Raw genomic sequence first — 24,063 nt, 5'->3', positions numbered from 1 at the left:
TTAATTCCATACATTTTTTTCGACGTATTTGTATTCAAATATAATTTGACCTTCCTGTTTCAAGCGTGCCAATTGCATTTATGTCATTCACCTTTTTCATTCCATGCGCTGCATGGCTCCCTTCTACATCTCATTTATTTTTAGGCTGACGTCCCCAACGGTGCATGAGATTGACCATTTTTTCACTACCCGGTGATGAACTATTAGCTAGCAAATAATGAACTCTTCACTAGCGAGTGATGGAACTGTTCAATAGCGAGTGAAAGGACTGTTCACTAGCATATATGGGTAACTATTCATTAGCGAGAGAAGACTAACTATTCAATAGATAGTGAACTTGAACTCAAATGAATTAAAGTCCCTTTATTCGTGTCTATTAATGCTATATTAGTACCCTTCGATAAAAGTATGATTAAATTCAAAGACCCTGATATTAATTAGCATATTTGTAGCTCATCTATTAATTAGGCCCATGGCCGTGTCTCTGAATTTTTACCTAATCGAGCAAAATCAGATAATCATTTTGACTCAGAACCTCGAAATTATTATACATCACCTGAGGAATTTCGCGACGATTTTTTCGCTGTTACCCAACATTCTTTTATTTTTTAGGCTTCTTAACTGATGATGAGGCTGGATGCCGAAATTTTAAAGTAAAATATTGTGAATGTATGTGTGTATTATTGTGAATACTTGTACCTTCTTTGCATCAAAAATGTTGAATATTTGTTATTTAGGGCAACTTATGATACAGTGCGTAAGCCTTCAATGATATTCAAATGAATCTGCATTGCTCCTTATCATTTCAATGCAAATAATATTGCGAATGGACATCGCATTTTTCCATCATACATCATACGCTCAATAATGATATTATGATCGAGAGATAATTATGAATTAACTTCCTGGTTTTATGGACGATAAAGACATATTCAGAAAATGCAATAAAAAAATCTTTTGTGCTGCTGGCAACTCCCACTGAGCGAGTAATGTAATTAGCTATTATTTATGTCACCTGCGTGCATGAGAATCACCGCGTATAAAAGTATTATGTATCAAGTTAGAAGGTTCCAGACATTGCGTGCGATGTCTGTGCCGGTCAGCCGCGCGTGCAGGGAATATGAGTGAAGGTGTTAGAGAAAGCGTGACGTCAGCACACGCATGCGTGAGCGTTACCACCGCATTGTCCTTTCCTACGATGAGCGTGTGACTGGGCACTCGATGTGACGTTGTAACGAACCTCGAGCGTCGTGCACTCAGACGCTTGTCTACGTCATCAACGCTTTTCTGCAAGACTACATTTTTACGGTAGAGCATTTTTTTTTTTTGTAAATGTGGCATGTCGGGCCTAAATTTTATTGCTTTAAAGTCAGACTTTTCTCTTCTCTAGCGGAGAATAGTGTGGGAAACATCATTCTCATTCGCATTCAATGTTTTTTTCACTCAACATTTCCCTATCGCGTCGTACACGCACCCGACTTGTGAAAAGGAGCCATTGTCCCCTAGAACATTTCACAGGAAATTCCCGCTCGGGCAATTTAATGTTTAACTAGTGAACTTACATATCAATCAATGCATGTTGCGTGGAAAGCATTAAAAACATTATTCGCCAACCTACATGTTAACTCGAATGAATGGAAAGTCCAGAAGATATGTCGACTTTCAGATCAGGAAGATACGCATGCAAGGGTCGCATTTATTGCTGGTGAAGATATGACGAAAGGAAACTAATCTGTTTCATAGGTAATAAGAGGTAGCCACGCAAACCGCTGCCACTATATAAAGAGGTCCATGTTACGGTGTCAGTCACTCGCTGCATAGACCTCCCCGCCTGTGCACTGACTTGCCACACAGGTAGAGTCTAAGGAAACAATCTTAACATTTACTGGATTCAAAAGACATATTTATCATAATTTTAAAATATCGGTGTGAATGACTTCGTTTTTTATTAATTTTTGTGGTGTGAATGGTATGTGATTTATTCTCTTATTGCAGTTCGACTTGGCATATTAAATGTAGAAATTCTCAGTTTGCTATCGCTACAAACCTTTTCATGCTAATGATCCCGCCGCACAAACTTTTCACTTAATTATTCATATGCTTGCTCTCAACTCTAGATTTTCAATCAGCTTCTGATTCAAGTTATTCATTCTGTACCAGTGCGTCGCTCTAGAAAATTTTCACCAGACGAATTCAAAACGAGCCGTCTCGTGGCTTTTTTGACATCTATTTCTTCTGGGCTATCCATTCAAATATATTCAGAAATAAAAAGTAACGGACATGTGCACGTGTAAAAATGAGCTCTGAAGAATTTTTTCTTAATAATCTGATAGCTTACCTATAAAATAATGGGAGCAGAGAAGTTTCGTCCAATCCTGTATTCGTGAAAATTTTTGGTAACACATCTCACTTTATTGAACAAACTTGGCTGATTCAGTAGAATAATGATTTTTCCATGACATGACTTGCGCAATTTTTTGTCTTTCATGAGGTACGAAGTGTTGAAACATGCCTAAGCTATAAGGCCGGTTTGGGAATAGGTTTTTGTAGCGTCATCTGCTTCAGAGAAAGTGTGTTCAGGTCCGGGGAAGCATATGGTGGACAAGAAGTTCGGACTTGCAGGCTAGCGTCATCAATTAAACTAGACCAAGCCTAACACTTGCTTCAAATTGAAATGTCATCATATCTGCATTCAACTTAAAAAGTTTCTTAACCCTCTACCGCCGTACGTCACTCTCCGGGAACATAACTTTTAGCTTAAATTATACGTACACTATTGAGTGTAGCAACCTGAGGACGTTTGTACGCAACAGAGAACATTTTAAAGTTGTCGTACGTGGCGGCAAATTATACGTAAACTATTGAGTGTAGCAACCTGAGGACGTTTGTACGCAACAGAGAACATTTTAAAGTTGTACGCGGCGGCAACCATCAGTGCAAGTCATTTTGCGCTCACTAGAACGTATCCTTTTTGGGAAGTAGGCATGTGACAATATAGCTCCGGTTACTCATGTCAGGCGGTAGAGGGTTGATGTTTTTTTTTTCATTTACTCTGGAAAGCAAATTTTCCTGCATTTTCGTCTCAACCGCACAATAAATATTAATTATATTTTACTCAATATTTACATGTTTTACTGGCAGGTTAACTCGAAATTGGCTGGATTGATAATTCCAGTAATTTTTAAATCTCAAACACCGTCATTCCCATTATCCGTAATCCCACTAATAATAACAAAGCTTGCGTATTGAAATTAAATAAATACCTTCCAAACCAATACTTATTATTTTCATGAGATAATTTTAATATATCTTATACATATTATCAAATATATGTGATAAGCATTGCTAATTGATATATTTAAATACAAAACTTATGGGCATCTCTGTTATAAAATTCGTCACATAGGCTCAAAAGTTTTCTCTCTCAGGTACTACAGTGTAAAGCATTCCCCTCAACCGGCTTCAGTCAACCACCGACTTATTGCAAAGCACAACAGTTTCAGCTGGACGAAACCATGAAAACTTTACTGACCACCGCAACTTTAGGTGAGTAGGGTGAAAATCTGCGTACATAAAATGCATTGAATTTATATTAAACCTTATAAATCTCAGGTGAATACTGTTCAATACATATTTTGAATTAAAATTAATATAAATGCAAGGTCTCTCAAATGTTCAAATATGCATTTTAACAGTTTGGTGAAAGCTGCTCTGAAATTTTTGTGCTGTATTAGAAACTTTCAAAATATATTGACAGTTTGTCATAATCATGCATGCTGAAACAAACTGAGGTCATCCATGGCTTCATGAACACGTGCTTTGATAGGCTTACTTACAGTATATTCAAGTTTAGGCCCATGTCTCAGTATCATGATTAGTATTAATCAATGTAATCACGATATCGATCATGCTAGTCAATTGAACGTCAAAAAAAAAAAAAAAAAAAGTCTTGAAAAGTAATTGGTTTTGCATGATGTCGTGTAAAAATAATTGAACGAAAATTTTTAATTTTTCGAAGAGACAATGAATTTTACATAGTATGGACCTTGAACAATGTCCAGAAATTCAGGAATCTTATTTTTTTATCGCACGTGCTGTGGCAGCGCTGCTGGCGAGCGGTCATGCAAAACCTCAGAAGCCTCAATACGAAGCAGAAGGACTATATGTAAGGTGAGTCATTTATTTAACTGACGAGAACCACGTTATATTACAGTACTAATATCAGCGTAATATGGGTAAATAATGCCATAACTTAATGAATAATTGTTAATAAATCTCGAGGATAATTGACACATTATACGTCAGGTGGTTTTAACTAATTTGTCAACAAAACATTCATCTATTTGAAAGGACGAGCGATGGAAAAGAAATGTTAGTTGCATTAATTTGAACAATCCTAGAAAATTCGTGACCGTGAATTTTTTCTCACTTTTTGAGGAATCCCAATCAAACGCGACCGAGCGATGTGTGCATAATAAACATTGAAGAATTATTGTCAATAGCTTAGAGTAAATTTGTTCAGCTTGGAGGCAAATCTAGAAGTAAATTTTAGTTTCGTTGAGGATTTTATCTTAGTGATAAATATTGAGTTTACGAATCGCAGGTCAGCGGACAACGTAGAATTCGCTGATGAACAGGACGGGCAGTACAGAGAGGAGCTCTACAGCAACAACGTCAACACAATACCTGGTAATTAAGAGACGTGACAACTTTTTTTATAATCCTTAAGCCATCTCAGCACTTACTGGAGCAACATCTTGGAATTGGGCGTAGGATGATTGGGCCAAAACATCATGAAAAAATTATTAAAAAACATTTATGCTGGCGTGCTTAGGCTCAATTTATTGATTTTCATTGAAAAATTAACGAACGACGGAGACACAAATTTTCGAATTTTGAAGTTCACTTAAACAAATGATGGTAACTAAACACTGCTATCACACTAGACCAATGGTTTAATGGTACTCAGGTACCATTAAACCATTACGAAGTGGTGCTCGTATCACTCTTGTCGCGTGAACATTTTCAGTTCCATGGATGATATTTTGTTGGTTTTTTCAATTCCCGAAATTGTTTTTAAATGGTAGCAGAAAAAATTAATTACTATGTTCAACAATATGTAAATTTGTTCTTAACCGAAACGCATATATTTTATATTGTATTGTTAATTACACTGTCTATTGAATTATCGGCGATAGAGTAAACTAACAAGACACAAATTTCGGTGAGTGACAAATACTACATTCATTATTATGAGCTGAGAGTATGCAGCGACTATACAAAACTTTCAAGTGGTAGTCGATTACAGAAAGGCTGGTAAGCTCTATTCTAGATGAGTCCCTACTTTTGAAAGCCCTGACATACTGCGATACATTTTATATCGCCAATAACTCTACGAAAACAATATATGAGGAATGAGAAACTTATTATTAGTGAGCTTAAAAAATTATTTAGCTCAAAGATAATGCCCCTATATCGCGCCCAAATGAAGTTTAAAACGTAAGGAGCTTCAATTTTCAATTAATAGTGGCCCCCGAAAAAATAAAAACTTTTCCCTATTAACTCACAAATTTAAAGGTTTCGCATTTTCGTTGTTATTTTTTTCGGAGGTTCCTCCTTATTGTTTCAAAATATTGAAGTGTTGTATTCAAGCATTCAAAATCAAATGTGTAGACAATTTTACACCTATACATCACCTTTTAACGTGATAACACCAGCAAAATAAAATAAAAATCTCCCCTGTTGCCAGGCACCCCCGGCACCGACTACCCCACCCTGGCCGGCATCCCCAAGACGGGCTTCACGTGTGCGGACAAACTCCCGGGATTCTATGCTGATGAAGAAGCGCGCTGTCAGGTACCTCACATTATAATTCTTTCCAATGTAAAATAACTGCCATCACCAGACGTGGTAATTTTCTCTTCTAATTCAGGAAAAATCCTGACGTGAACTAAAATTTAATTAAATTGAAGTCAGTCATGGCAAATAAATAGCTACCCTGTGTATTATAACTAAGTGAGATGTTATAAATATCTTATTATTAAATATATGTCATAATTTGCAGAAATCTAATTATTATGTTATTATTGCAATTAGTTGCAGTTATAATCTGTCATTATTGCAATTAGTTGCAATTATAATCTGTTTTATTGAAATTAGTTGTAATTATAATCTGTTTTATTGAAATTAGTTGTAATTATAATCTGTTATTATTGAAATAAGTTGCAGTTGCAATCTGTTATCATATAAATTAGTTGCAATTATAATCTGTCATTATTGCAATTAGGTGCTGCTAAAATCTGTCATTACTGCCATTAATCATAGTTATAATCTGTCATTTGTGCAATTAGTTGCATTAAGAAACAAATGACCGGTATCACGACGCTGATGCCCCGGTTCATGGTGCAGGTATGGCACTATTGCAAGACGGACGGCTTCAAAGAAAGCTTCCTGTGCCCCAACGGGACGGTCTACAACCAAGCCAACCGCGTGTGCGAGTGGTGGTTTAATGTGCTCTGTGAGAACACCAGCGCCTCCTACAGGGTTAGTGGAACATCATGTACACGAAAATTACGATTTATTGATCAGAGTTTTCATCCTATTGCCAACTTAGTTAAACGCTATGCACCTTTTTTTCGAATACTTCTGTTTTCTTCATTTATCCTTCCGTTATTAAATTAGGCCACTCTGCGCCAACGCTCGTTCATTTTTACACTTTTTTTTGCAATACCAAGTCGGCATGAAATTATATACGTAATATAGTGTAAGTTAGAAGGAGCATATATATACATGTATTGTGAAAATTTCTAAGTGTAAAATTAGGTGGGGAAACCAACGATAATCAAGAAATATAATTCAGAAAGGGAAAAGTTATTTATGTTAGTCATCCATGTTGATAAACACAAATATATTTTAAAATTAGTTCAGATCACAACAGCTATAATAAGGTTCATCTCAATTCTAAATATACATAAAATCAATATAATATCTTAACCTGCTAATTAAAATAAAAATTAATTTTGAATCTTGAACATGAAATGCTTTGAGCAGGAGCAATTATTTCACGTTCCAAAAGCTGTAATTATGAAAGAGTAAAGACATTCGTTTTTATCAACTTTATATTACAATTATAAGGGATCATCTGAGATGAAATTCATTATATTATCATAGATAAAATTCATTATTATATATTTATTTCATTCATATTCACTTGTCTATAATTCATAAATACTTCCACTTTCCAGGTGAACGAAGACTTATACATCATCCCATCCTCAACCGAGACTCCTGACGCTGCAGGAGTCCCTGTACACTACAAGGAGGAGCCTCTACAATACCATCACGAGCCAGACTACTACACGGCCTGAGTGATACATGTACGCAAGATATAATTGAACTTTACGCATCGGACAAGACAATCGAAGCAGATAACTGGTTCTTTTATTAGTGGTTATTGCTTCATTGGTGTGGGGTTATTGGTTTAAGAAATCAACATTTTCCAGTGTCAATTCATTTTGAGGATAGCATCAATAATTTACATTTGTTTCGAATCGAAAATCTTTCTGAATAAACTATTTGACTATATTTAGAGAACTAATCGAAAGAAAAACGAATAAATCGTATTATTCACAAACACATACGCATCGATCGCCGACCACAAAGACTCAACCCAATTGTTGAGATGCAGAGTTTTTGTTTATCATGGTTTCCAACTAACCCTAGACGTAGTTAAAAGCTCGTCTTCACCTAGTCTCCATGTGAATTAGTTTCCCAAAAATTTATTATTTGTCTATCTCACAGCCTCACCGCCGGTTTAAGTTTGCTGCTTGCCTGTTAAAAATTCATCCCAACCGAGGTAGTTTAGAGATTATTGGTTGATATTTTAGTTACTTTCAACCGTTTCACCGTTCAAAGTTCATACGGCTGCTGAATTGCCAAGATCTCGTCGATCTGACCATACACAAATGATTCTTTTGCTTGTCAGATCTTTTCCACGAGTATATCCATTTATTCTCCCGTCGCATTGACAAAAATTTATTCAAGCATAATTGCTCAATGATTAGTCAAAATAATCATTGCCCATATCTGTCCATGATTTAATCACGTTTTAATAGCCCGATATTAATGTCATGCCTTATGTTCGTAGCGCTGATCAGTGAGAGCTGAATATTATATATTTATTGTTGAACCTATTTCACCAGAAATCATGTTTTCATGTTATTTTACGAGTGGAAAGTAAATGGCGTTATACTATTTGTGTTCTAATTTATATACAACTAAGAATAATTTCCTCATCATAGACGGACCTAGCAAGCAAGTTGTGGATCGGTTTATTAATATCATAAATGGCTGACTGGCTGAACACAGAAAATATTTTAAAACAAAGAAGTAAACTTTGTGTCGTGGTCAAACTGATACGAGTATTCGAAACGAACCTCGCTAGACAATGCGCGTATTGGCTTGAGAAGCTAAATACATTGACAGCTACTATGTATTTATACTCACATTCAACAAAATTTGGGTTGCATGTCAATTGTCGGAAGGAATTATCACGCCCATGTCATGTCAGAACGGTCTACGCCAACATGATGAGTAATGGGCAAGGATAACAAATTGGTTTATTTAAGTACTTGGCCTGGTGTTGTCAAGCTTGGATGCCTGCTCTAGATGGAAATACAAAATGCTGGCCAGTCTAGCTGTAAAATCAGCCTTTCGGAAGCCTTTCGTACCTATGGTACTTATCTACCGTTCGAGAAATGCTCAGGAAGAATTTTAATTTAGCAAAAAACTTTATTTTCTTTTACCTTTTGATTCTGTCAATATATAGTGGAACCTAAGAACACGACCCTACTGTAAAGTGATACGATGTGAATTCGACGCAAAAATATGGCATAATGTTTTCAGAGGTAGACGGAATTTGAAATTAGACGCGAACCTGCAGTGATTTTTGGCGATTGTTTATTGCATTATTCGGTTGATGTAAGAACATTTTTTGGTTCACGAGCAAGCTTTGCGCGTTTGAATTGTTTTACTGCGCTTTAAGGCAGTTTCATTCGGAAGTTGACCAGTGACCACTTCCAACATCGACGCCCGACTTGAACGAATTCATATCCATGGTTGATTACGACCTCCCAATCTCTCAGCAAGTCGGCCCCGTTCGTTTTTTCCAATTCATGGATTTCGCTCGACAAAATTTCTCAATAAGCTCTATATGATTAAAGAGAGACTAGCTGCAGTTACTGGAGTTTTTATAAGGATTTTGAGGAGGTCAATTTTTCTTAAATTGCTCTCAGTTATGACACAAAAACAACGTGTTTCACGACAGTGTTTACATTTTGGGCCCACGATGACGTCACAGTCGGAACAACAAACGACATCCGCAAAGAGCAGCTGCGCGTGGGTCAACCTTGTATTAATTCAACCATGTTCATATCAGCTTCCGGGGTTTCACTGTAATTGGAATTATCTTTAAAATTAAATTTTGATATCACAAAATAAGTATTACAGACAATGCCAGCAAATTATCGCTATAGCGTCTTACCTAAACTTGAAAAAAAAATTAAATATAGAATGATCCGAGATGTGACTTTCAGTGCAACCTGGAACTTGCCGGAATGCATTCGCATCACCTGAAGTCAGTTTGGGAGAGTCCGCCTCGAAAACGAAAATGTTGAACCGTCAGTGCAAGTCGAGCAGGTGTAGGGGAGGTGTGTTGGTGTTGCGCTGTTCCCACTCATCGCATGACCTTGCAATCTAAAGCGGAAATAATAATGGAAAAATGCTATTTCATAGATTCTCGAATTTGCATTGATTTTCCATGGAGACAATTTTAAGCTGCCGTCATATCGTTGCATGATGTTGTTTTGATGCAACGAAGTGTCTGAACTAAAATGTTTGATGTGAATCACGGGTGTACAGTGAACACTTGTGACAACAAGAATTGCGTCCTATGGCTATGCTACTTATTACGTCGCTGCAACGTTATTTTATCGACAGTCGATTCCTAACAATATGATAAACTCTATTATGTAATTTTATACTTCACTTATTCATTATCGCAATTGATCGCAAACATTTCCAACATTAGTTTTGGGTCTTATTAATGCCTTGCGCGTTCAACAATTTGAAAAGGAAGCGTTTGAGCGGATGGCAGGCTACAAGGGCAGCGTGCGTAGTGATATCAACTCATCCTATCGTATAGCGTTGTCTCATAGGCGGATAGGCCATACACATCTATTAACACTCTCGAATTATTGGGATTTAGAAACGTTAGATTTTTATTCACAACTAATACTGTGAAAGAATAATCTATGCCAAGCTCCTATTATAACATTGCTGGAAGAAGAAAATCAGCGATTACATTTTTTTCATTTTTTAAGAAAAGAAAGACGGATCGGGAAATGTAACTGGGAGTTTTCGAAATTATGTACATAGACTGTGGTAGTGTTTAGTGGAGTATATACATAGTGCTATGCACAAGATTGCAGTGTGAACGGACGCAACGGTAACAATCGTGCGCTGAATTGACAATGAGACTTACTATCTCATCATAGAAGAATCTTGCTTATATTTGAACGCACGAACGTTCAACATTTGGCATGTCGACAAGAATTTAATAGGCTTAGACGTACTACTACTACATAAGACGTTGATCTATATTCATGTCATTGTTTAGTTTCTTGAAAACTCTTGAACTTTTCAATGTCCGGCAATATCATTCTAGTAATTTCTGCAAATTACTTGAGAGTCATTTATATATGTGTGATATTATTAATACGAGTACTGAAATTCAACTCCTTTTAGTAGATGTAACTTGTGCAGTTTTACTCAGGCTGGAAAAATATGTTGTGAGAACTTGCTCGCCATGTCTGTTCGTCTGTCTGTCCGTCCGTGACTTCATGTTTTCGTCGACGAGAAAATGCGCACTTAAGTGATCGAGCATTTCAAGTGAAACTTTTAATTCCGCGCTTCCAAAAAGCGGTTGAAAGCGCATATATTTTTATTCAAGCTTTATGCAACTCACTGTGGCCAAATCGTTATTTTGACTGTTTTTTTTATCTGTTTTACTCATCTTATTCTGCTGCGTCTGTAGTGCTCTGGAGAACCTAACTGAGGTGTATAAACAACGGACGTGTTTCTTAAAATATAGCAATTAGGTAATATATATTTTAAAACATGGTAAATAGATAAATCATTCCTCATAATATCCTATCTATAAATGTATATGATAATGTACACTCTAACTATTAATTTGGTATACATGGTAATAAATTACTTAAAATACGGTAAATTTAGTAATATTTTACTTATAATGCGGAAAACATGGTAATATATTCCTTATAATATGGCAATCTGTAATGAACGAACTACTATACCAGCCAAATTCTTGTTTGTCGTAGGCATGTTCTTCTTGTCGTCTTGTTCTTGTTTGTCGTCTTGTTTGTCGTAGGCATCAGGCCGGATCACCACTACATCGAACACGGCGTTGTAGTTCCCAGTAGCGCGAAAATTATTTTCATGTATCAAGATCATTTTATATTCATGTAAGAAGTAATTCTTTCTTTGAAGTTGACGAGACTTAAATAAAATCTAATTACATTTGCTCCTTGGCAAATATTTACTAATAACAGAGATTTCTGAAACATGCAGAAATACGTAAACGTGTCTCTAAATGTGTATGTGTGTGAATATGTTTGTATGTACCTATGTGTGTATGTGAATATATGTGCGTGTGAAGATTCTCACATTTCCTGACTGCCATGACATTAATCGGAAAATACATGCATTGCCTTGCCGTTCTCTATTGAAAACTTCCGTTCCATCGACTTGTACCTGTTCTCTATAGAATAGAATAGAATAGAAGTGTCGGCGTTGAAGACATAGGCCCATGGCCTGTTGCCGATTCTTGAATTTTTCGTGACTTGATTCACAAGGGATCCGGCCTTTGGAACCCGATCTTTCTATAACTGACGATTGATTGAGATAGCTGCTGGACTTATTGCCTGCTCCGTAATTTGCTAGGCATTTTAAGACTGAACATATGCTCCTGCATAGCTTCGTCTAGTCTGTTTTTGAAGATGTTCATACTCGGAGCTTCAACGATGCTATGCAGGGAGGCTGTTCCACATGTCGGTGACTCGAAGCGAGAAGAAATGTTGTCGCATGGATGTGTTCCAAAGCTGTTTTTTTAGTTTATAGCCGTGGCCGGATATGTAGGTATATATTTTACTCAAGATGCTCGATAAAGTTTCTTGTAGCGAGTGATCATAGCTATTAATTAGTTCTAATAATATTATGAATATTTAATAATTACTTTCATATATCGCATATAATATTGGTCTAATTTGATTTTTATGTTAACAAAATGTTAAAATTAAATGCCCATGAAGGTTGTTTTATATTTTTCGTTGGACAAATCAAATGATCGCGACTCAGGCTAAGTAATTCTTCCCTCTGAAGAAAACAATGTCATTCAGTGCTTTCTCAAGTCGTTGAACTCGTGAACAATTAATGGCCTAGATTCATTTTTTCAACTATCAGCAATAATTTTCGCAGTGATGATTAGTCATGAATGTTTGTTAATCATCTATGGTTTAGAAGACTGTTCTCTCGACCATACAACGAAGTCCTCTGCAAACTTTCACGCTGCATGTGAACAAATGATTTTTGCACATCGTCAACCGACAGATTAGCTACAGTTCCCTTCATCACAAAACTGCTTGCGGTGAACGTCGGTAACTGTTGACACTCACTACTGCACTTAATTGCTTCATTATGTGTCCTTAAATCTGTTATGTTTTCAAAAATATATTATAACCCTCACTGTCGAAAATGTTTGTACATTATGAGTAATGACCCTAGACGTAACGATGTTACCTTCATTTTTAAAGCTTACCGTCAATTCTGTATGTTGCGTGCCCTCGAAGTTCTGATTAATTGAACCAGACGTCACGATAATCTCTTCGCAGAATAATTATGAAAATAAAAATTTTACCCGCGGACAAAAGCAATCATGTCAATATCTAGTCGTCGCTGTTACTTTCAAGCGTTTGTATACTCTTGCACGGACTACAAACGTACTTTTACCTACTTACGCTCATCTTGTTCCATTTACATTGAACAACTTACGCACGATAATAGTTTCTTAATATATAAATTTTCCGCAGAATGAAAATCGGTATTTTACTTCTTCATGGCCTTTGTGATTTAGTCTTGCAGACACTCCTTGCTCAGTTGTAATGTTCTTTAACACTCCTTTGAATTCATGCATGTGACGTATTGTTTTTTCACTGTTTTTTCTTCAAATTGTACCGAAAAGATGGCGGCTGCGTGAGAGGCACCTAGCTATAACTGTTTACACTCTGCGCGTGCCGCCGCAGCAGCAGCAGCAGCATCAGCATGGCGCTGTTCATCTCAGTGATCGCACTTCTCGCGCCTCTAAGTGAGTTGCTCTGCGTCACACCTCGCCTTGTTTGTCTCTCAACATTATATTGGATTGAATAAAATCTCTTTACAGTTTCAAGAAGCCTAATGGTTTTTAGTCTCAAGGTTAGAATTGATGCCATTTTAGCGCATTTTCTCATTTATGGAAAAACTATTGTGCTCGCCATGTCCGTCTGTCTGTCCGTCCGTCTGTCTGTCCGTCCGTGCAACTTCACGTTTTCGTCGACAAGAAAATGCGCTCTCTGTCACTCACTGCACTGAGTACTGAGTTATATTTTTTCTCGTTGTTGCCCAGGTGCCGCTGTAGACGTGCCGGTCGTGTCTCTGGAGGGCACAGCAAAGAACGAGAACTACCTGCTCGTAGGACGTCAGTACAAAATGACTTGCTCGTTCAGGGCAGGGTACGACGACCACGTCTCGGCTGTCAGGTGGCAGCTCTACGGCAAGAACGTCTACACGTGGGACGCTGCAGCTGCTGGCGTCACCGGTAAGAAATTTTTCTATATACGTGTATATATAATTTTAGGCATTAATATGACTCGATTGTATGCTAAATGTATTTCATGCTAGTATGCTATTAGCTCTCGTATATGCGAGTTTTTTACTTGATTTTAAAATCCATGATGTTGTTTTAATTGTTTCAATATGAGTACCGGTACCTACGTAATGTTAATGATTTTGAACAATTTTTATTAATTTTTAATTGTGTTACTGCTAACAGTTTAGTGTGATCTAATTAAACCCATTGTTTTATCATTGATTTATATATGTTATTTGATTATTCACATTCACAGTGACGCCACCGTTGTTGGGGCACGTATCCCTAAAGCCTGAGGGCCCCGCGCCTCACAACATTGAGGTGACCGCGCCCAGTCTGGCGATGGCCGGCGACTACATCTGCAGCGTCCAGTCCACCAAGGGGACTGTCAGGAGTGAAGCAATCACCATATATGTTATTGGTAGGTGGTGTCACTAATGTATGTTTTGACCATTGACCAATGGGACTGTCAGGAGTGAAGCAATCACCATATATGTTATTGGTAGGTGGCGGCACTGTATGTATGTTTTGACCATTGACCAATGGGACTGTCAGGAGTGAAGCAATCACCATATATGTTATTGGTAGGTGGTGTCACTAATGTATGTTTTGACCATTGACCAAGGGGACTATCAGGAGTGAAGCAATCACCATATATGTTATTGGTAGGTGGCGTCACTAATGTATGTTTTGACCATTGACCAAGGGGACTGTCAGGAGTGAAGCAATCACCATATATGTTATTGGTAGGTGGCGGCACTAATGTATGTTTTGACCATTGACCAAGGGGACTGTCAGGAGTGAAGCAATCACCATATCGGTAGGTAACACTAGTGCGTGTTTTGACGCATCTTTTGGTTTGCCTAGTCACTTGACTGACTAGTACGTAGATTAGAATTATGATGTACGTTATAGGTAAGTAACGTCATTAATCAACGTTTTGACGCAGCTTGTATTTGGTGAGTGGCATAAAGGCTTAGTCGATTAACATTATTAATTAACGGTGTACATTAAGTGTGTTACATATTACTATTATTGCATTATAAAGAAGTTAATACGGTCCAACTCAATGGATTATTAAATCGATCACTGTGCTTGGTATGATCGCGTGTGTTCACAGTTTCACCGTAATATCGTGTAATCGTATTGCCTATTTTCACAGTCAATTGACTTGCGGTATCTTCCTATTTATTATTTCAGCCGATCAACAAATCATTATATGAATGCAATTTTTTTGATATTGAACTCGACTATTCAAGTTTGATTAGAAAATCTATTTATTCTGGAAATTAATTGGACTCCATCATTTGCACCAATATACATTTGAACCTAACTAACTATAAAACATCTGTCTTTTGTGTACTAAAATTTCCTATATTTATGGATCAAGAAAGACAATACTTATAACGGTGACGAAAATTGGTCGTTGGTCGTTTTCAGTCAGTGCCCTGAATTCCTTTTTCTTCTTCATGGTGCTTCAAAAATGACACTGAATAACTTTTATATTTACAAACTTCACAAAGTTTATTCACGGAAATCTGATACGCGAAAAAAAATCTTATTATTGAGTGAAAATTTCACATAATGTGCCATATATCTTATTTTATTCCATCGTTACAGATATCAGCAATGGAAAATATGAAACTCACGTGGACCTTTTGAGCAACATGCTGCAAACAACAATTTCCTTCACAACAACAACGACCACTCTTGCTCCCATCGAACTGACTCCTTCGAACTCAAGCACAACCACTGTTATCCCTCCTTCGCCGGCACCGCTGCCACCAGCGCAGTCAACAGTCACAACGCCTCCTTTGAAGCCGCTGCCTTTTACCTCCTCTTCGACTAAAACTCCTGCAACGCCTCCTCCACCATGGGTCCCACACGGACCTGCGTCACCTCCCCCTGAGTGCATCCTCGTTTGGTGGTTCCGAACCCCGCCCATTGCTCCCCGTCCACAAATCAAGTGCGGGTTTTATGACTACACATCAAACGATGTCGCCGAAGAAATGCCGGGAGGTCTTCACATGTTCCAACTGCCGAGCGGCGCCTGGCAAGCCCAAATTGACAGCACTCGTATTCCCATTGCTTCAATTCCACCAAACCATCGCCTGGGCTGTATCGTGACCATTCCGGACACCTCGTACCGAGAGGTGGTAAAATTTGAGGATGGGCTCACGGTAGATCATGAGATTGACTCAGTCGGCTGCCCAAGTCTGGACGAGTTGAGTGATCTCTATGGCTTTATTCTGAGCATAAGAGGTGCAGTTACGAACTGCAGAGGTGACCACGTACCAGAGTCTGAGTCGCAGCCAGCAGTGGCAACTGTAAAATGTCCATCCGCTGCCATCTTCAAAAATGGGACCCTAGATACGAAATGGACGTTGAGATTGGAGTGCGTAACAGGACAAACGTCTTGGAAAATTGGTACTGAAAGATCGGTTAAAAAAGATTCGCCCCTTGCCGAAGAAGATATGTCGGATCCAATGCTTGCTCAAATGTCTGACGAACTAATCAAACGAACTGACTTCGATTTTCGTACTTACGGTTGGCCGTTTTGTATTGGAGGAACACAATCGCTCCTGTTAACGAAATCGATTTCTTCATTGCTATTAATCTTCCTACCGCTTTTGATTTGGCTGGTCCCATCAGTTTTGACCTCCTAACTGCTTCCATAATGAGCGAATTTCATTCTTCTCAGGGTTTCGTAATATCAATCTGTGAATGTGCATCGAATCAACTTGTAAAATCAGCTCAAGTTCGAATGCATTTTAAACTATTATTCCGTGGGCCACACCTTTTATATCGTAGTAAGTTCACTTGTTGCAATTGTCTAAGTATAGTTTTTGGAGAACACGGAAAAGTGGAGGAGTTTGAAAAAATACTTTGCCCAGAACACTGAAATGTTGATCAATATTCAATCAACGTCAACAGTCTTGTATTACCCATTTTACACTAATTTATTTTGGCATTCTGAAAATACTTTCACAGTTCACGCTCGTCCTTAAATATGCAATTCAAATATCGGAAACAATAACTTGCACGTCATCTTCAGTCGCACTCTCCAAACGGTTCTGAATGAACCCAAGCTTCTCCAATGTTCGGGTTATTTTGTCTTGCGTGAATTTTTATTTTGAGTAAGATTATATTAATTAAAATTTTAATCGTACTGCCAACAATCAAGTGCCGAATGCCTTTCGCACCTTCATCGCAAATGAATACTGTTATTCCCGTTGGGATTTTCAGTCACTGCCTCTGTTTTACGATTTTAAGGCTTGCTAAATATAACGATAGTTTAGGCAAAACTGTTACATTGATTACAACGTTCAACTGCAAAAATTGCAGATAAGGTTTATGTCGAATTTTCATTTAAAATCATAATTTTGACGAAACTAAGCAGACACACGAAAAAACGTGCACGAAAAATTTGTTTGACTTCATATTTTTTATACAAATTGTAAATTCATCAGTAAAGCTGTTCAACGTTTAATGCATTGGTTAACGCAATTATTGCGCTTTGTGAGTAAATTGTATATTTCATCCAATACATAACAAAGTATTTCATCATAATTAAAAATCAACGCATAAAATGTACCTTAAACATTAACTATATGCCAAGTATGTCATTTCTGCACAATCTTCTTCTTGCCAAACTAGTTGTAATTGCTTTTAGGAACTTGAATTGCATTTAAATAGCCCAATGTTTCCAGAAATCTTATGGTTCAAAAGGAATTGATTATTCTTCTTATACGTCTTAATGTTGATTGGTCGCATGAAATTGATGCTGGGTCGCAGAGCTTTTATTCACTGCAAGAGAGAGGTTAAACTTGCTGGTCGAATTGATCTCTAGACATGGGCAAACGATCAAATCGTTTTGATCCTCGCTCGAGCAACATGAAGAGCTATGAACTGCCCTTCTCGAATGGCTTCTTAAGCGATATACTGGATGCTACAGTTGCAGTCTAAGTTAAAAGTAACCATTCTGCGGAGAAATAAATTCTCTTGCGTAGGATGTATTTTTCATTCTATAATGTTGAATAAGATTGGTGTGTTTCCTTAACGCTGTAGCGCCGAATCTGTAGACAAGATCACGACCGGTTTCTTGAGATTTTGTTAATAAAAATAAAAATGTAAATAACTTTCTTTTAAGTGTTAAAAATATTTTCTATTCAAATGCTTTTAATGACTAAATGCTTCCCAGATAAATGTTTTTTTATTGAAATGCTGTTATATACGAGTATAATGAAATTTCTAATAGATATTTTAAGCTTCTTTTTACCTTCGCAACGTGCACCATAGGTTATAAGTACCCTAAAACGGAGTGACTTGGATCATTTTTAGCGCTGGTACTTTTTGTGATGTAGCGGGGAACCACTATACCATGTACTGGCCACCAAATCTGAATATCCAGCACGGCTGAAAGTCGTGGTGCAAGTTATCAAGTCATAGTTATGAATAAAATGCGTTGAAAACAGAAGGGTATTGTGATCGAGCAGTAATAAACAATTAATATAAGAAAGGATAATTACTTTCAATAATCTCATTTACTAATCGTATACAGCAATACACAGTAATTGTATTAAATGCTCATTTTGACTTACTGGGGTCACCGTGACGTTGTCTGGATGGTTAAGACAGTAATCACTAAATAATACAATGACACATAGATACAAATGCGGTTTTGCGGTTTTCTTTCACTAAAAAATTTCTAAGTAAATATCCCACTCTTGGTGATGAACCGGAACCATTTCGGGTGATGAGGGTTCAACGGAATCAGCATCGTGGCCAAGTATGTCCGACAATCCCTCTTAAGATACGGTACCACGTACCTTAAGTGTATGCTCAATTGGGGCCTTTATAGGATTCTTCATTTAGGTTTCGGGGCTCGACCAATTCTCACGATTTGTCATTTCACCGGCATATCGTTATAATCGGTTTAAGCCTTTAAAGATGATACAGAGATTTACTGCTGAACATGAAAAAGGAATTTGTGGGAATTCACGGAGATGTTTATAGCTACCTCCTTCACGTACGCTTGTTTATCGCGTGAATTAATACTGAATTGAGACATCATTGGGTAATCTCAATATGAATGAAGTGAGACTATTACGCATCTATTAACGAAATTTTTTTAAGCAATTAAAGAAATTAGCAAATTTTGAAAACAATCTTAGTTCCCCGTTATCAAACTATTCTATTTTTTGGTAAAAAACAACTTGGGCATAAATACTGCTTACGAATTAGGGAACCGATAAAATGCCTAAACCGATGCCTAAATGAGCCATCATTTGAAAAGCTTCAGAATTTCAATTGTTATTTAGGAGGAATAGGTGAATAATTGTTACTAAGCTGTGCGTTTTCCAGAGATTCTCAATTTTTTGACAATCCTGAGGCCTCGATTTAAGCTGCCGGTTTGGTCTGTTTCAGACAAATTCTAGAGTGAACCATTAGTAATTTTCTTCACCTTTCGTTGAAAGGGTAATAAACATCGGTAAAGATTTAAGTAACATTTTTATTTTTTATTCAGTATTTGAAATTTTGTTTATTTTTTACTTTTTAAATGCCAATCACTAAAAAATTTAGACAATGTAACAGCAATGAAGTATATAAAAATTATATACATCTCAATTTAATTAATTACACTAATTGTCTAGGAATAAAATAAATCTAATTTACAGTTGACTCAGAATCGTCGGCCCGTGGTGGCGGCTACGGCGTTTTGGTAGGCCTGCTGGAAGGCGGCAGTGGCTGCGGCCACATCAGCCGTCTGGGGCACTTGGAACCCGGCGCCCGGCAAGCCAGCGGGGATTGTGGCGGCAACCGGTCCGGTCCAGCGCGGCTGGGTGGGTTGGGGGGCGGCGGCAAATGTGTGGCGGGGGGCCGCGGCGGGCTGGGTAGCCCCCAACGCAGCGTTGTAGCTCTGGAAGAAAGCGTTACGGGCGGCGGCAACGTCAGCGGTGTCGGCGACGGGCGTGATTTGACCATCAACTCCAGCAGGGACGGTTGCAGCAAAGGGACCGTTCCACTTTTGGGTGGTGTCAGGGATGGCGTTGAAGTGGCGGGGTGCGGTGTGAACTGGTCCAGTGAATCTGGGCTGGTGAGGGGCGATATTCTGGCCCGTGGTAGCAGCCACCTGGGCTCTGTAGGCGGCGAGGAAGGCATTTCGAGCGGACTCTACATCAGCTGTGTCTGCCACCTGAGCTGCAGAGCCTGGGAGGCCAGCAGGGATGGTAGCAGCAACAGGACCATTCCACTTGAAGATGGGAGTTTGATGGTGGCTTGGTTGAGGGTTGAAGGTATGGTGAGTGGGTCTCGGTTGGTGGAACTGCTGGTGCCCCCCTGCGACGGGATCGTCAGGGGCGGCGGCAGCTGCAGCAGCTTGAGCGTTGTAGAGCTGCTGGAAGCGAGCGCGTTCTGCCACTACTTCAGGAGTGTCCTGAAGAAAAGGCGACGCGCAAGCGCAGCCAAGCATTGCCAACAAAACCTGCAATGAAATTTCCTCATTAAAATCATGGAACGAAAGAGAGGGAACTAACCGTACAATTTCTTTCCAGACTGACGCCTTTTTTTTTTTTTTTGACTCATGGCATTTGCGTAATGCAAATGTCCTCAAATTTTTGCCAGACAAATGTCGCTTTCTTTGGGCGATCACATACGGAAACTGAAAAATGAACAGTTGTTGTCTTATTTTTAGATGCTAGAGTATGAAAAATATTGATTAGATTTTACGTTAATCTATTTTGATTAATAATACTCATACAGACGCTAGGTGGTTAAAACTTTCTGCTGGCATCTAAGCGATGAAATCCTTACTACCCTTTTGAATAAACTTTCAGTGTCAGTAAAAATTGTGACTCACTAACTAATATTACCTCGCGCTTAAAGCTGCCAAATTTTTATTTTCAATTAAACGCATTAATGCATGTGTTTCAATTTAACGCATTAATGCATTTGTGCAAGGACATTTGTTCAGATCGCGATCTGTTTTGTTGCACTTCATAAGAATTAAGAAGGCCATTTTTGTTGAGTTATAAGCTTCTTATCCTTAAGAGCTTCAATCGAGTGAACCGAGTGAACCGACCGTTGCTGAGAAATATTTAAAATGTTAAGTACAATGTTGCCGATTTATTGGAAGCAAACGAATCGTGACAAACTTTTTAGTGAATTTATTAAACTATTTGGAAACTTTTACAGATGATATGAATTTTTTTAATTTTCTATACCGTTAATTTCTAATTTAGAACTCGAATAGATTTTTGTGATTTTTCTGTAAATTAGCGTCGTGGATTGACATATTTATTGAAAAATTACTAGTTTTGATTGACTAGCTTATTAGTTATAAATTACGTGCGGAAAAACCCCGCTGGCAGATTAGGTTCAGGACATTCATTAATTGAGGTCAAATTTTAAAGACCAGGTCTATTGTCATCAGAAAATTAGAAATGATCATGCTGATAGAAAATGCTCATTTTGTGGAGTGATTTCTCTTCCAAAATTAATTTCTCTGACGCGTTAAATGAATTTGTTCAAATTCGCAAAACAACTTAGAAAACGTTGGGAACAGCTGCACTGATTTCCATTTTGTGATATCTTCTCATAGTCAGCATTTAGAGCATTTTATTTGTGTACCACTTTCGAAATTTAGCGTTCAATGAGATTTACTGTCTAACAAATACAAATTAATTTGATATTTGCCTTGTCTTGATGTATCATATCAATTTTAAAAGATGTATATTTAACTAACATTTTATGAATTTCTGCAATAGTCACATGTAGGCGTGTAGCAACGGAATTCTCTTCGCCATCAAAATTTTTCGATAAAGTGTTATTAATGTTGAAAATAATGGTTGTTTATTGATAGCCGAATTAATATACTGATGGTGTTTGTTTACTCACCAAGGTCCTCATGTTTGTATGGGAGATGTTGAGCCGGCGACAACTGAGATCGAACTGCGTTACTGTCGAGGGCGGCAGGTCTTTTATAGGCAGCGGGAGGGCGACCTTGTCTACGCTGGTCCCAGGCAGCTCCTAAACTGGAGCGCCCTGCCTTGGCTGCAGCATACCAGATCCTGCGAGTCTAGTCCCTGCCTGCACCACTTCCTTGCGCCGCACCAAGCACCAGGACTAACATGTACCAAATCTATAACCTTGTAATGTAGTGCATGCTTAATTATTTTCTATCTATTTAATTATTTCGTACCTATTTAGTACCTATTAAATCATATTTCAATTATTCTGTATGTATCAGAGGCGGCTAAGAATTATATAATCTCGTAAACTCAGCGTGACTTTCAGTATTATTTACAGTGCACACACTCAACCCAAGTTAAAGTGACATGGCAAGATATCCTGCAGGATAATTTTGCCAAGTTGGGGCTACATTCACTTGCTAACTTGTGTTGCGGACAGATTTTAGTTGGGCCTCACCTAATCATCTATCTTTTTAGCGACAAATCACAATTTGCCAGGCGGATATGTTATCAAATAAGAATTTTATACCAAATGACTACATTTTTTAGTACAGGATGAGGGCAAAATGTTTGGTCATTTTCTGTCTTTCTAAATGGTTTAATATATTAATTCTCAAAGCCTACTTTAAACAACTCTTTTCGGGTTATGAATTTATCACAAATTTTATTTTCCACCCCAATTGGTTCCTACTATTGAACACAACTGCACCCAAACAGTTCTGTGCCGTTACTTTGCCTAGTATTTAAAGAATGGCCTGTAAAATTACTTCATTCTGTCGATCGTTGAGCAGAACAAAAAGTAGATTACGTAATCGAATAAATATATGACTTGGAATACCGTTCCAACCCGCTGCTGTAGGCATTCATTCGCAGCGTTTGGTCCTTCCTGAATGGACATCGTAATTTGATAACGTAAGTTTGATTTTAGTTCTTTGACTACTAGTTTAATTAATTCAGTGTTAGCAGGTCATGCATGGCAAACTCCTGCTGGGTCTATAGCGAATGAGATTTTATTCTCAACTTGTGATCGTTTGAACAACGCGCATCTAAATTGTGTTCCTCTAAATAGATCGCATCGAACTTATATTCCCTTGAATGTGCGCGAAAAATTCTAAACTTAACTTAGAAGCATTACTCAATTGATAGTTGACGCAAAACAAAACCTTTCAATAAATCATTGCAGGGTAATAAACTTTTGTGCTGGTAAGAATAGCCTTAGAAAAAACGTTTCTTCTCAATTTTGAACGTGTTCGATTGGAGCTGCTGCTTATCTGGGGTCAGTTACGTGCATCCAATGAGTATAAGAAACTTTGTATATGTTTAAGACTGTTAAGACTTTTCTCTCTCTAAAACTCATAATTTATAAATCTGGGAGAAAGTTGTTGTCAAACTTATCTCGCAAAAACGTAATCAGCATAGCAAAAAAACTATTATTTACTCTTTTCATGAATCATCAGGAGTATTTATCCATTTATTCATTTCACATTTAGTGCCAAGACGTCCGATAATCAAATACGATTAACCGATAAAAGTCACATTGCAATTTTAATATAAATGCATTTTATTAGAATTCCGAAGTCTATAAACTACATCCTGCCTTTGATGCGCCCTGCAGGTATACTGGCTTATTACAGTATTCACAGATTTTTGAACGGATTTTTCATTCAAAGAATATATTTTTGAATAATTGTACTATTTTTACCTGAAAAATTGTTCGTATTATATCCACGTAGCAATATAAGCAGCTAAAAATATTGGAAATTACTCCCTATGTTTAATATTATTGAATAGTATTTAATATTTATTATATTTGTTATAGCGTGTTCACCACTTCGATAAAACCGATCCACTCTTTTCGATCTACAACCTACAAGAAGAAAAGCTCAGTCCGTTAGAAAATAGTTTGCCTTAAGATTTATCTCTAGCTATGTATTTGTAAAGAATTATTTGCGCTATAAAACGCCAACACTAGCTTTTAACGAGAATATTTTAAATTTTTTGGACTGACTTTACGAATAGTTTGGAGAGTCCATCTTCCTGGTGTCCTCTCTAAAAACTAGTCACCACTCAGCGGTAACTAAATCAACACCTAAACTATCATTAACATGACCA

At 37.6% G+C, this 24,063-nt stretch overlaps 3 protein-coding genes across 6 annotated transcripts; 2 read left to right on the top strand and 1 right to left on the bottom strand.

The window, feature by feature from the left end:
- Positions 1-1,815: 1,815 nt before the first annotated feature.
- Positions 1,816-8,253, top strand: LOC108674075. 2 transcript variants are annotated; one of them, XM_018161974.1, is made up of 7 exons: positions 1,816-1,854; positions 3,429-3,546; positions 4,104-4,170; positions 4,604-4,689; positions 5,750-5,856; positions 6,409-6,543; positions 7,245-8,253. In XM_018161974.1, exons 2-7 carry the CDS (start codon positions 3,516-3,518, stop codon positions 7,365-7,367), a joined length of 549 nt encoding a protein of 182 aa, XP_018017463.1. In that variant the 5' UTR covers positions 1,816-1,854; positions 3,429-3,515; the 3' UTR covers positions 7,368-8,253. The 2 variants fall into 2 exon arrangements, with proteins under 2 accessions (XP_018017463.1, XP_018017462.1); XM_018161973.1 differs by having other exon boundaries at positions 4,098-4,170.
- Positions 8,254-10,279: 2,026 nt separating this feature from the next.
- On the top strand, positions 10,280-18,389 carry LOC108674080. Of its 3 annotated transcripts, none has more exons than XM_018161983.2 (5): positions 10,280-11,156; positions 13,319-13,441; positions 13,739-13,930; positions 14,238-14,402; positions 15,602-18,389. In XM_018161983.2, exons 2-5 carry the CDS (start codon positions 13,399-13,401, stop codon positions 16,645-16,647), a joined length of 1,446 nt encoding a protein of 481 aa, XP_018017472.1. In that variant the 5' UTR covers positions 10,280-11,156; positions 13,319-13,398; the 3' UTR covers positions 16,648-18,389. The 3 variants fall into 3 exon arrangements, with proteins under 3 accessions (XP_018017472.1, XP_047737977.1, XP_047737973.1); XM_047882021.1 differs by lacking the exon at positions 10,280-11,156 and adding an exon at positions 12,358-12,730; XM_047882017.1 differs by lacking the exon at positions 10,280-11,156 and having other exon boundaries at positions 12,747-13,441.
- Positions 18,390-19,636: 1,247 nt separating this feature from the next.
- LOC108674082 (cuticle protein CP1499) lies at positions 19,637-21,955 on the bottom strand. The gene is made up of 2 exons (XM_018161984.2): positions 21,878-21,955; positions 19,637-20,465 (listed from the first exon to the last, which is right to left on the bottom strand). Exons 1-2 carry the CDS (start codon positions 21,887-21,889, stop codon positions 19,665-19,667), a joined length of 813 nt encoding a protein of 270 aa, XP_018017473.1. The 5' UTR covers positions 21,890-21,955; the 3' UTR covers positions 19,637-19,664.
- Between the last annotated feature and the right edge of the window lie 2,108 nt (positions 21,956-24,063).

Source organism: Hyalella azteca, unplaced genomic scaffold, assembly GCF_000764305.2.
Source record: "Hyalella azteca isolate HAZT.00-mixed unplaced genomic scaffold, Hazt_2.0.2 contig1289, whole genome shotgun sequence".
In the NCBI taxonomy this organism is placed as follows: Eukaryota; Metazoa; Arthropoda; class Malacostraca; order Amphipoda; family Hyalellidae; genus Hyalella; species Hyalella azteca.
The sequence above is the reverse complement of the archived record's forward strand: the minus strand, read 5'-3'. Positions and strand labels throughout refer to the sequence as shown.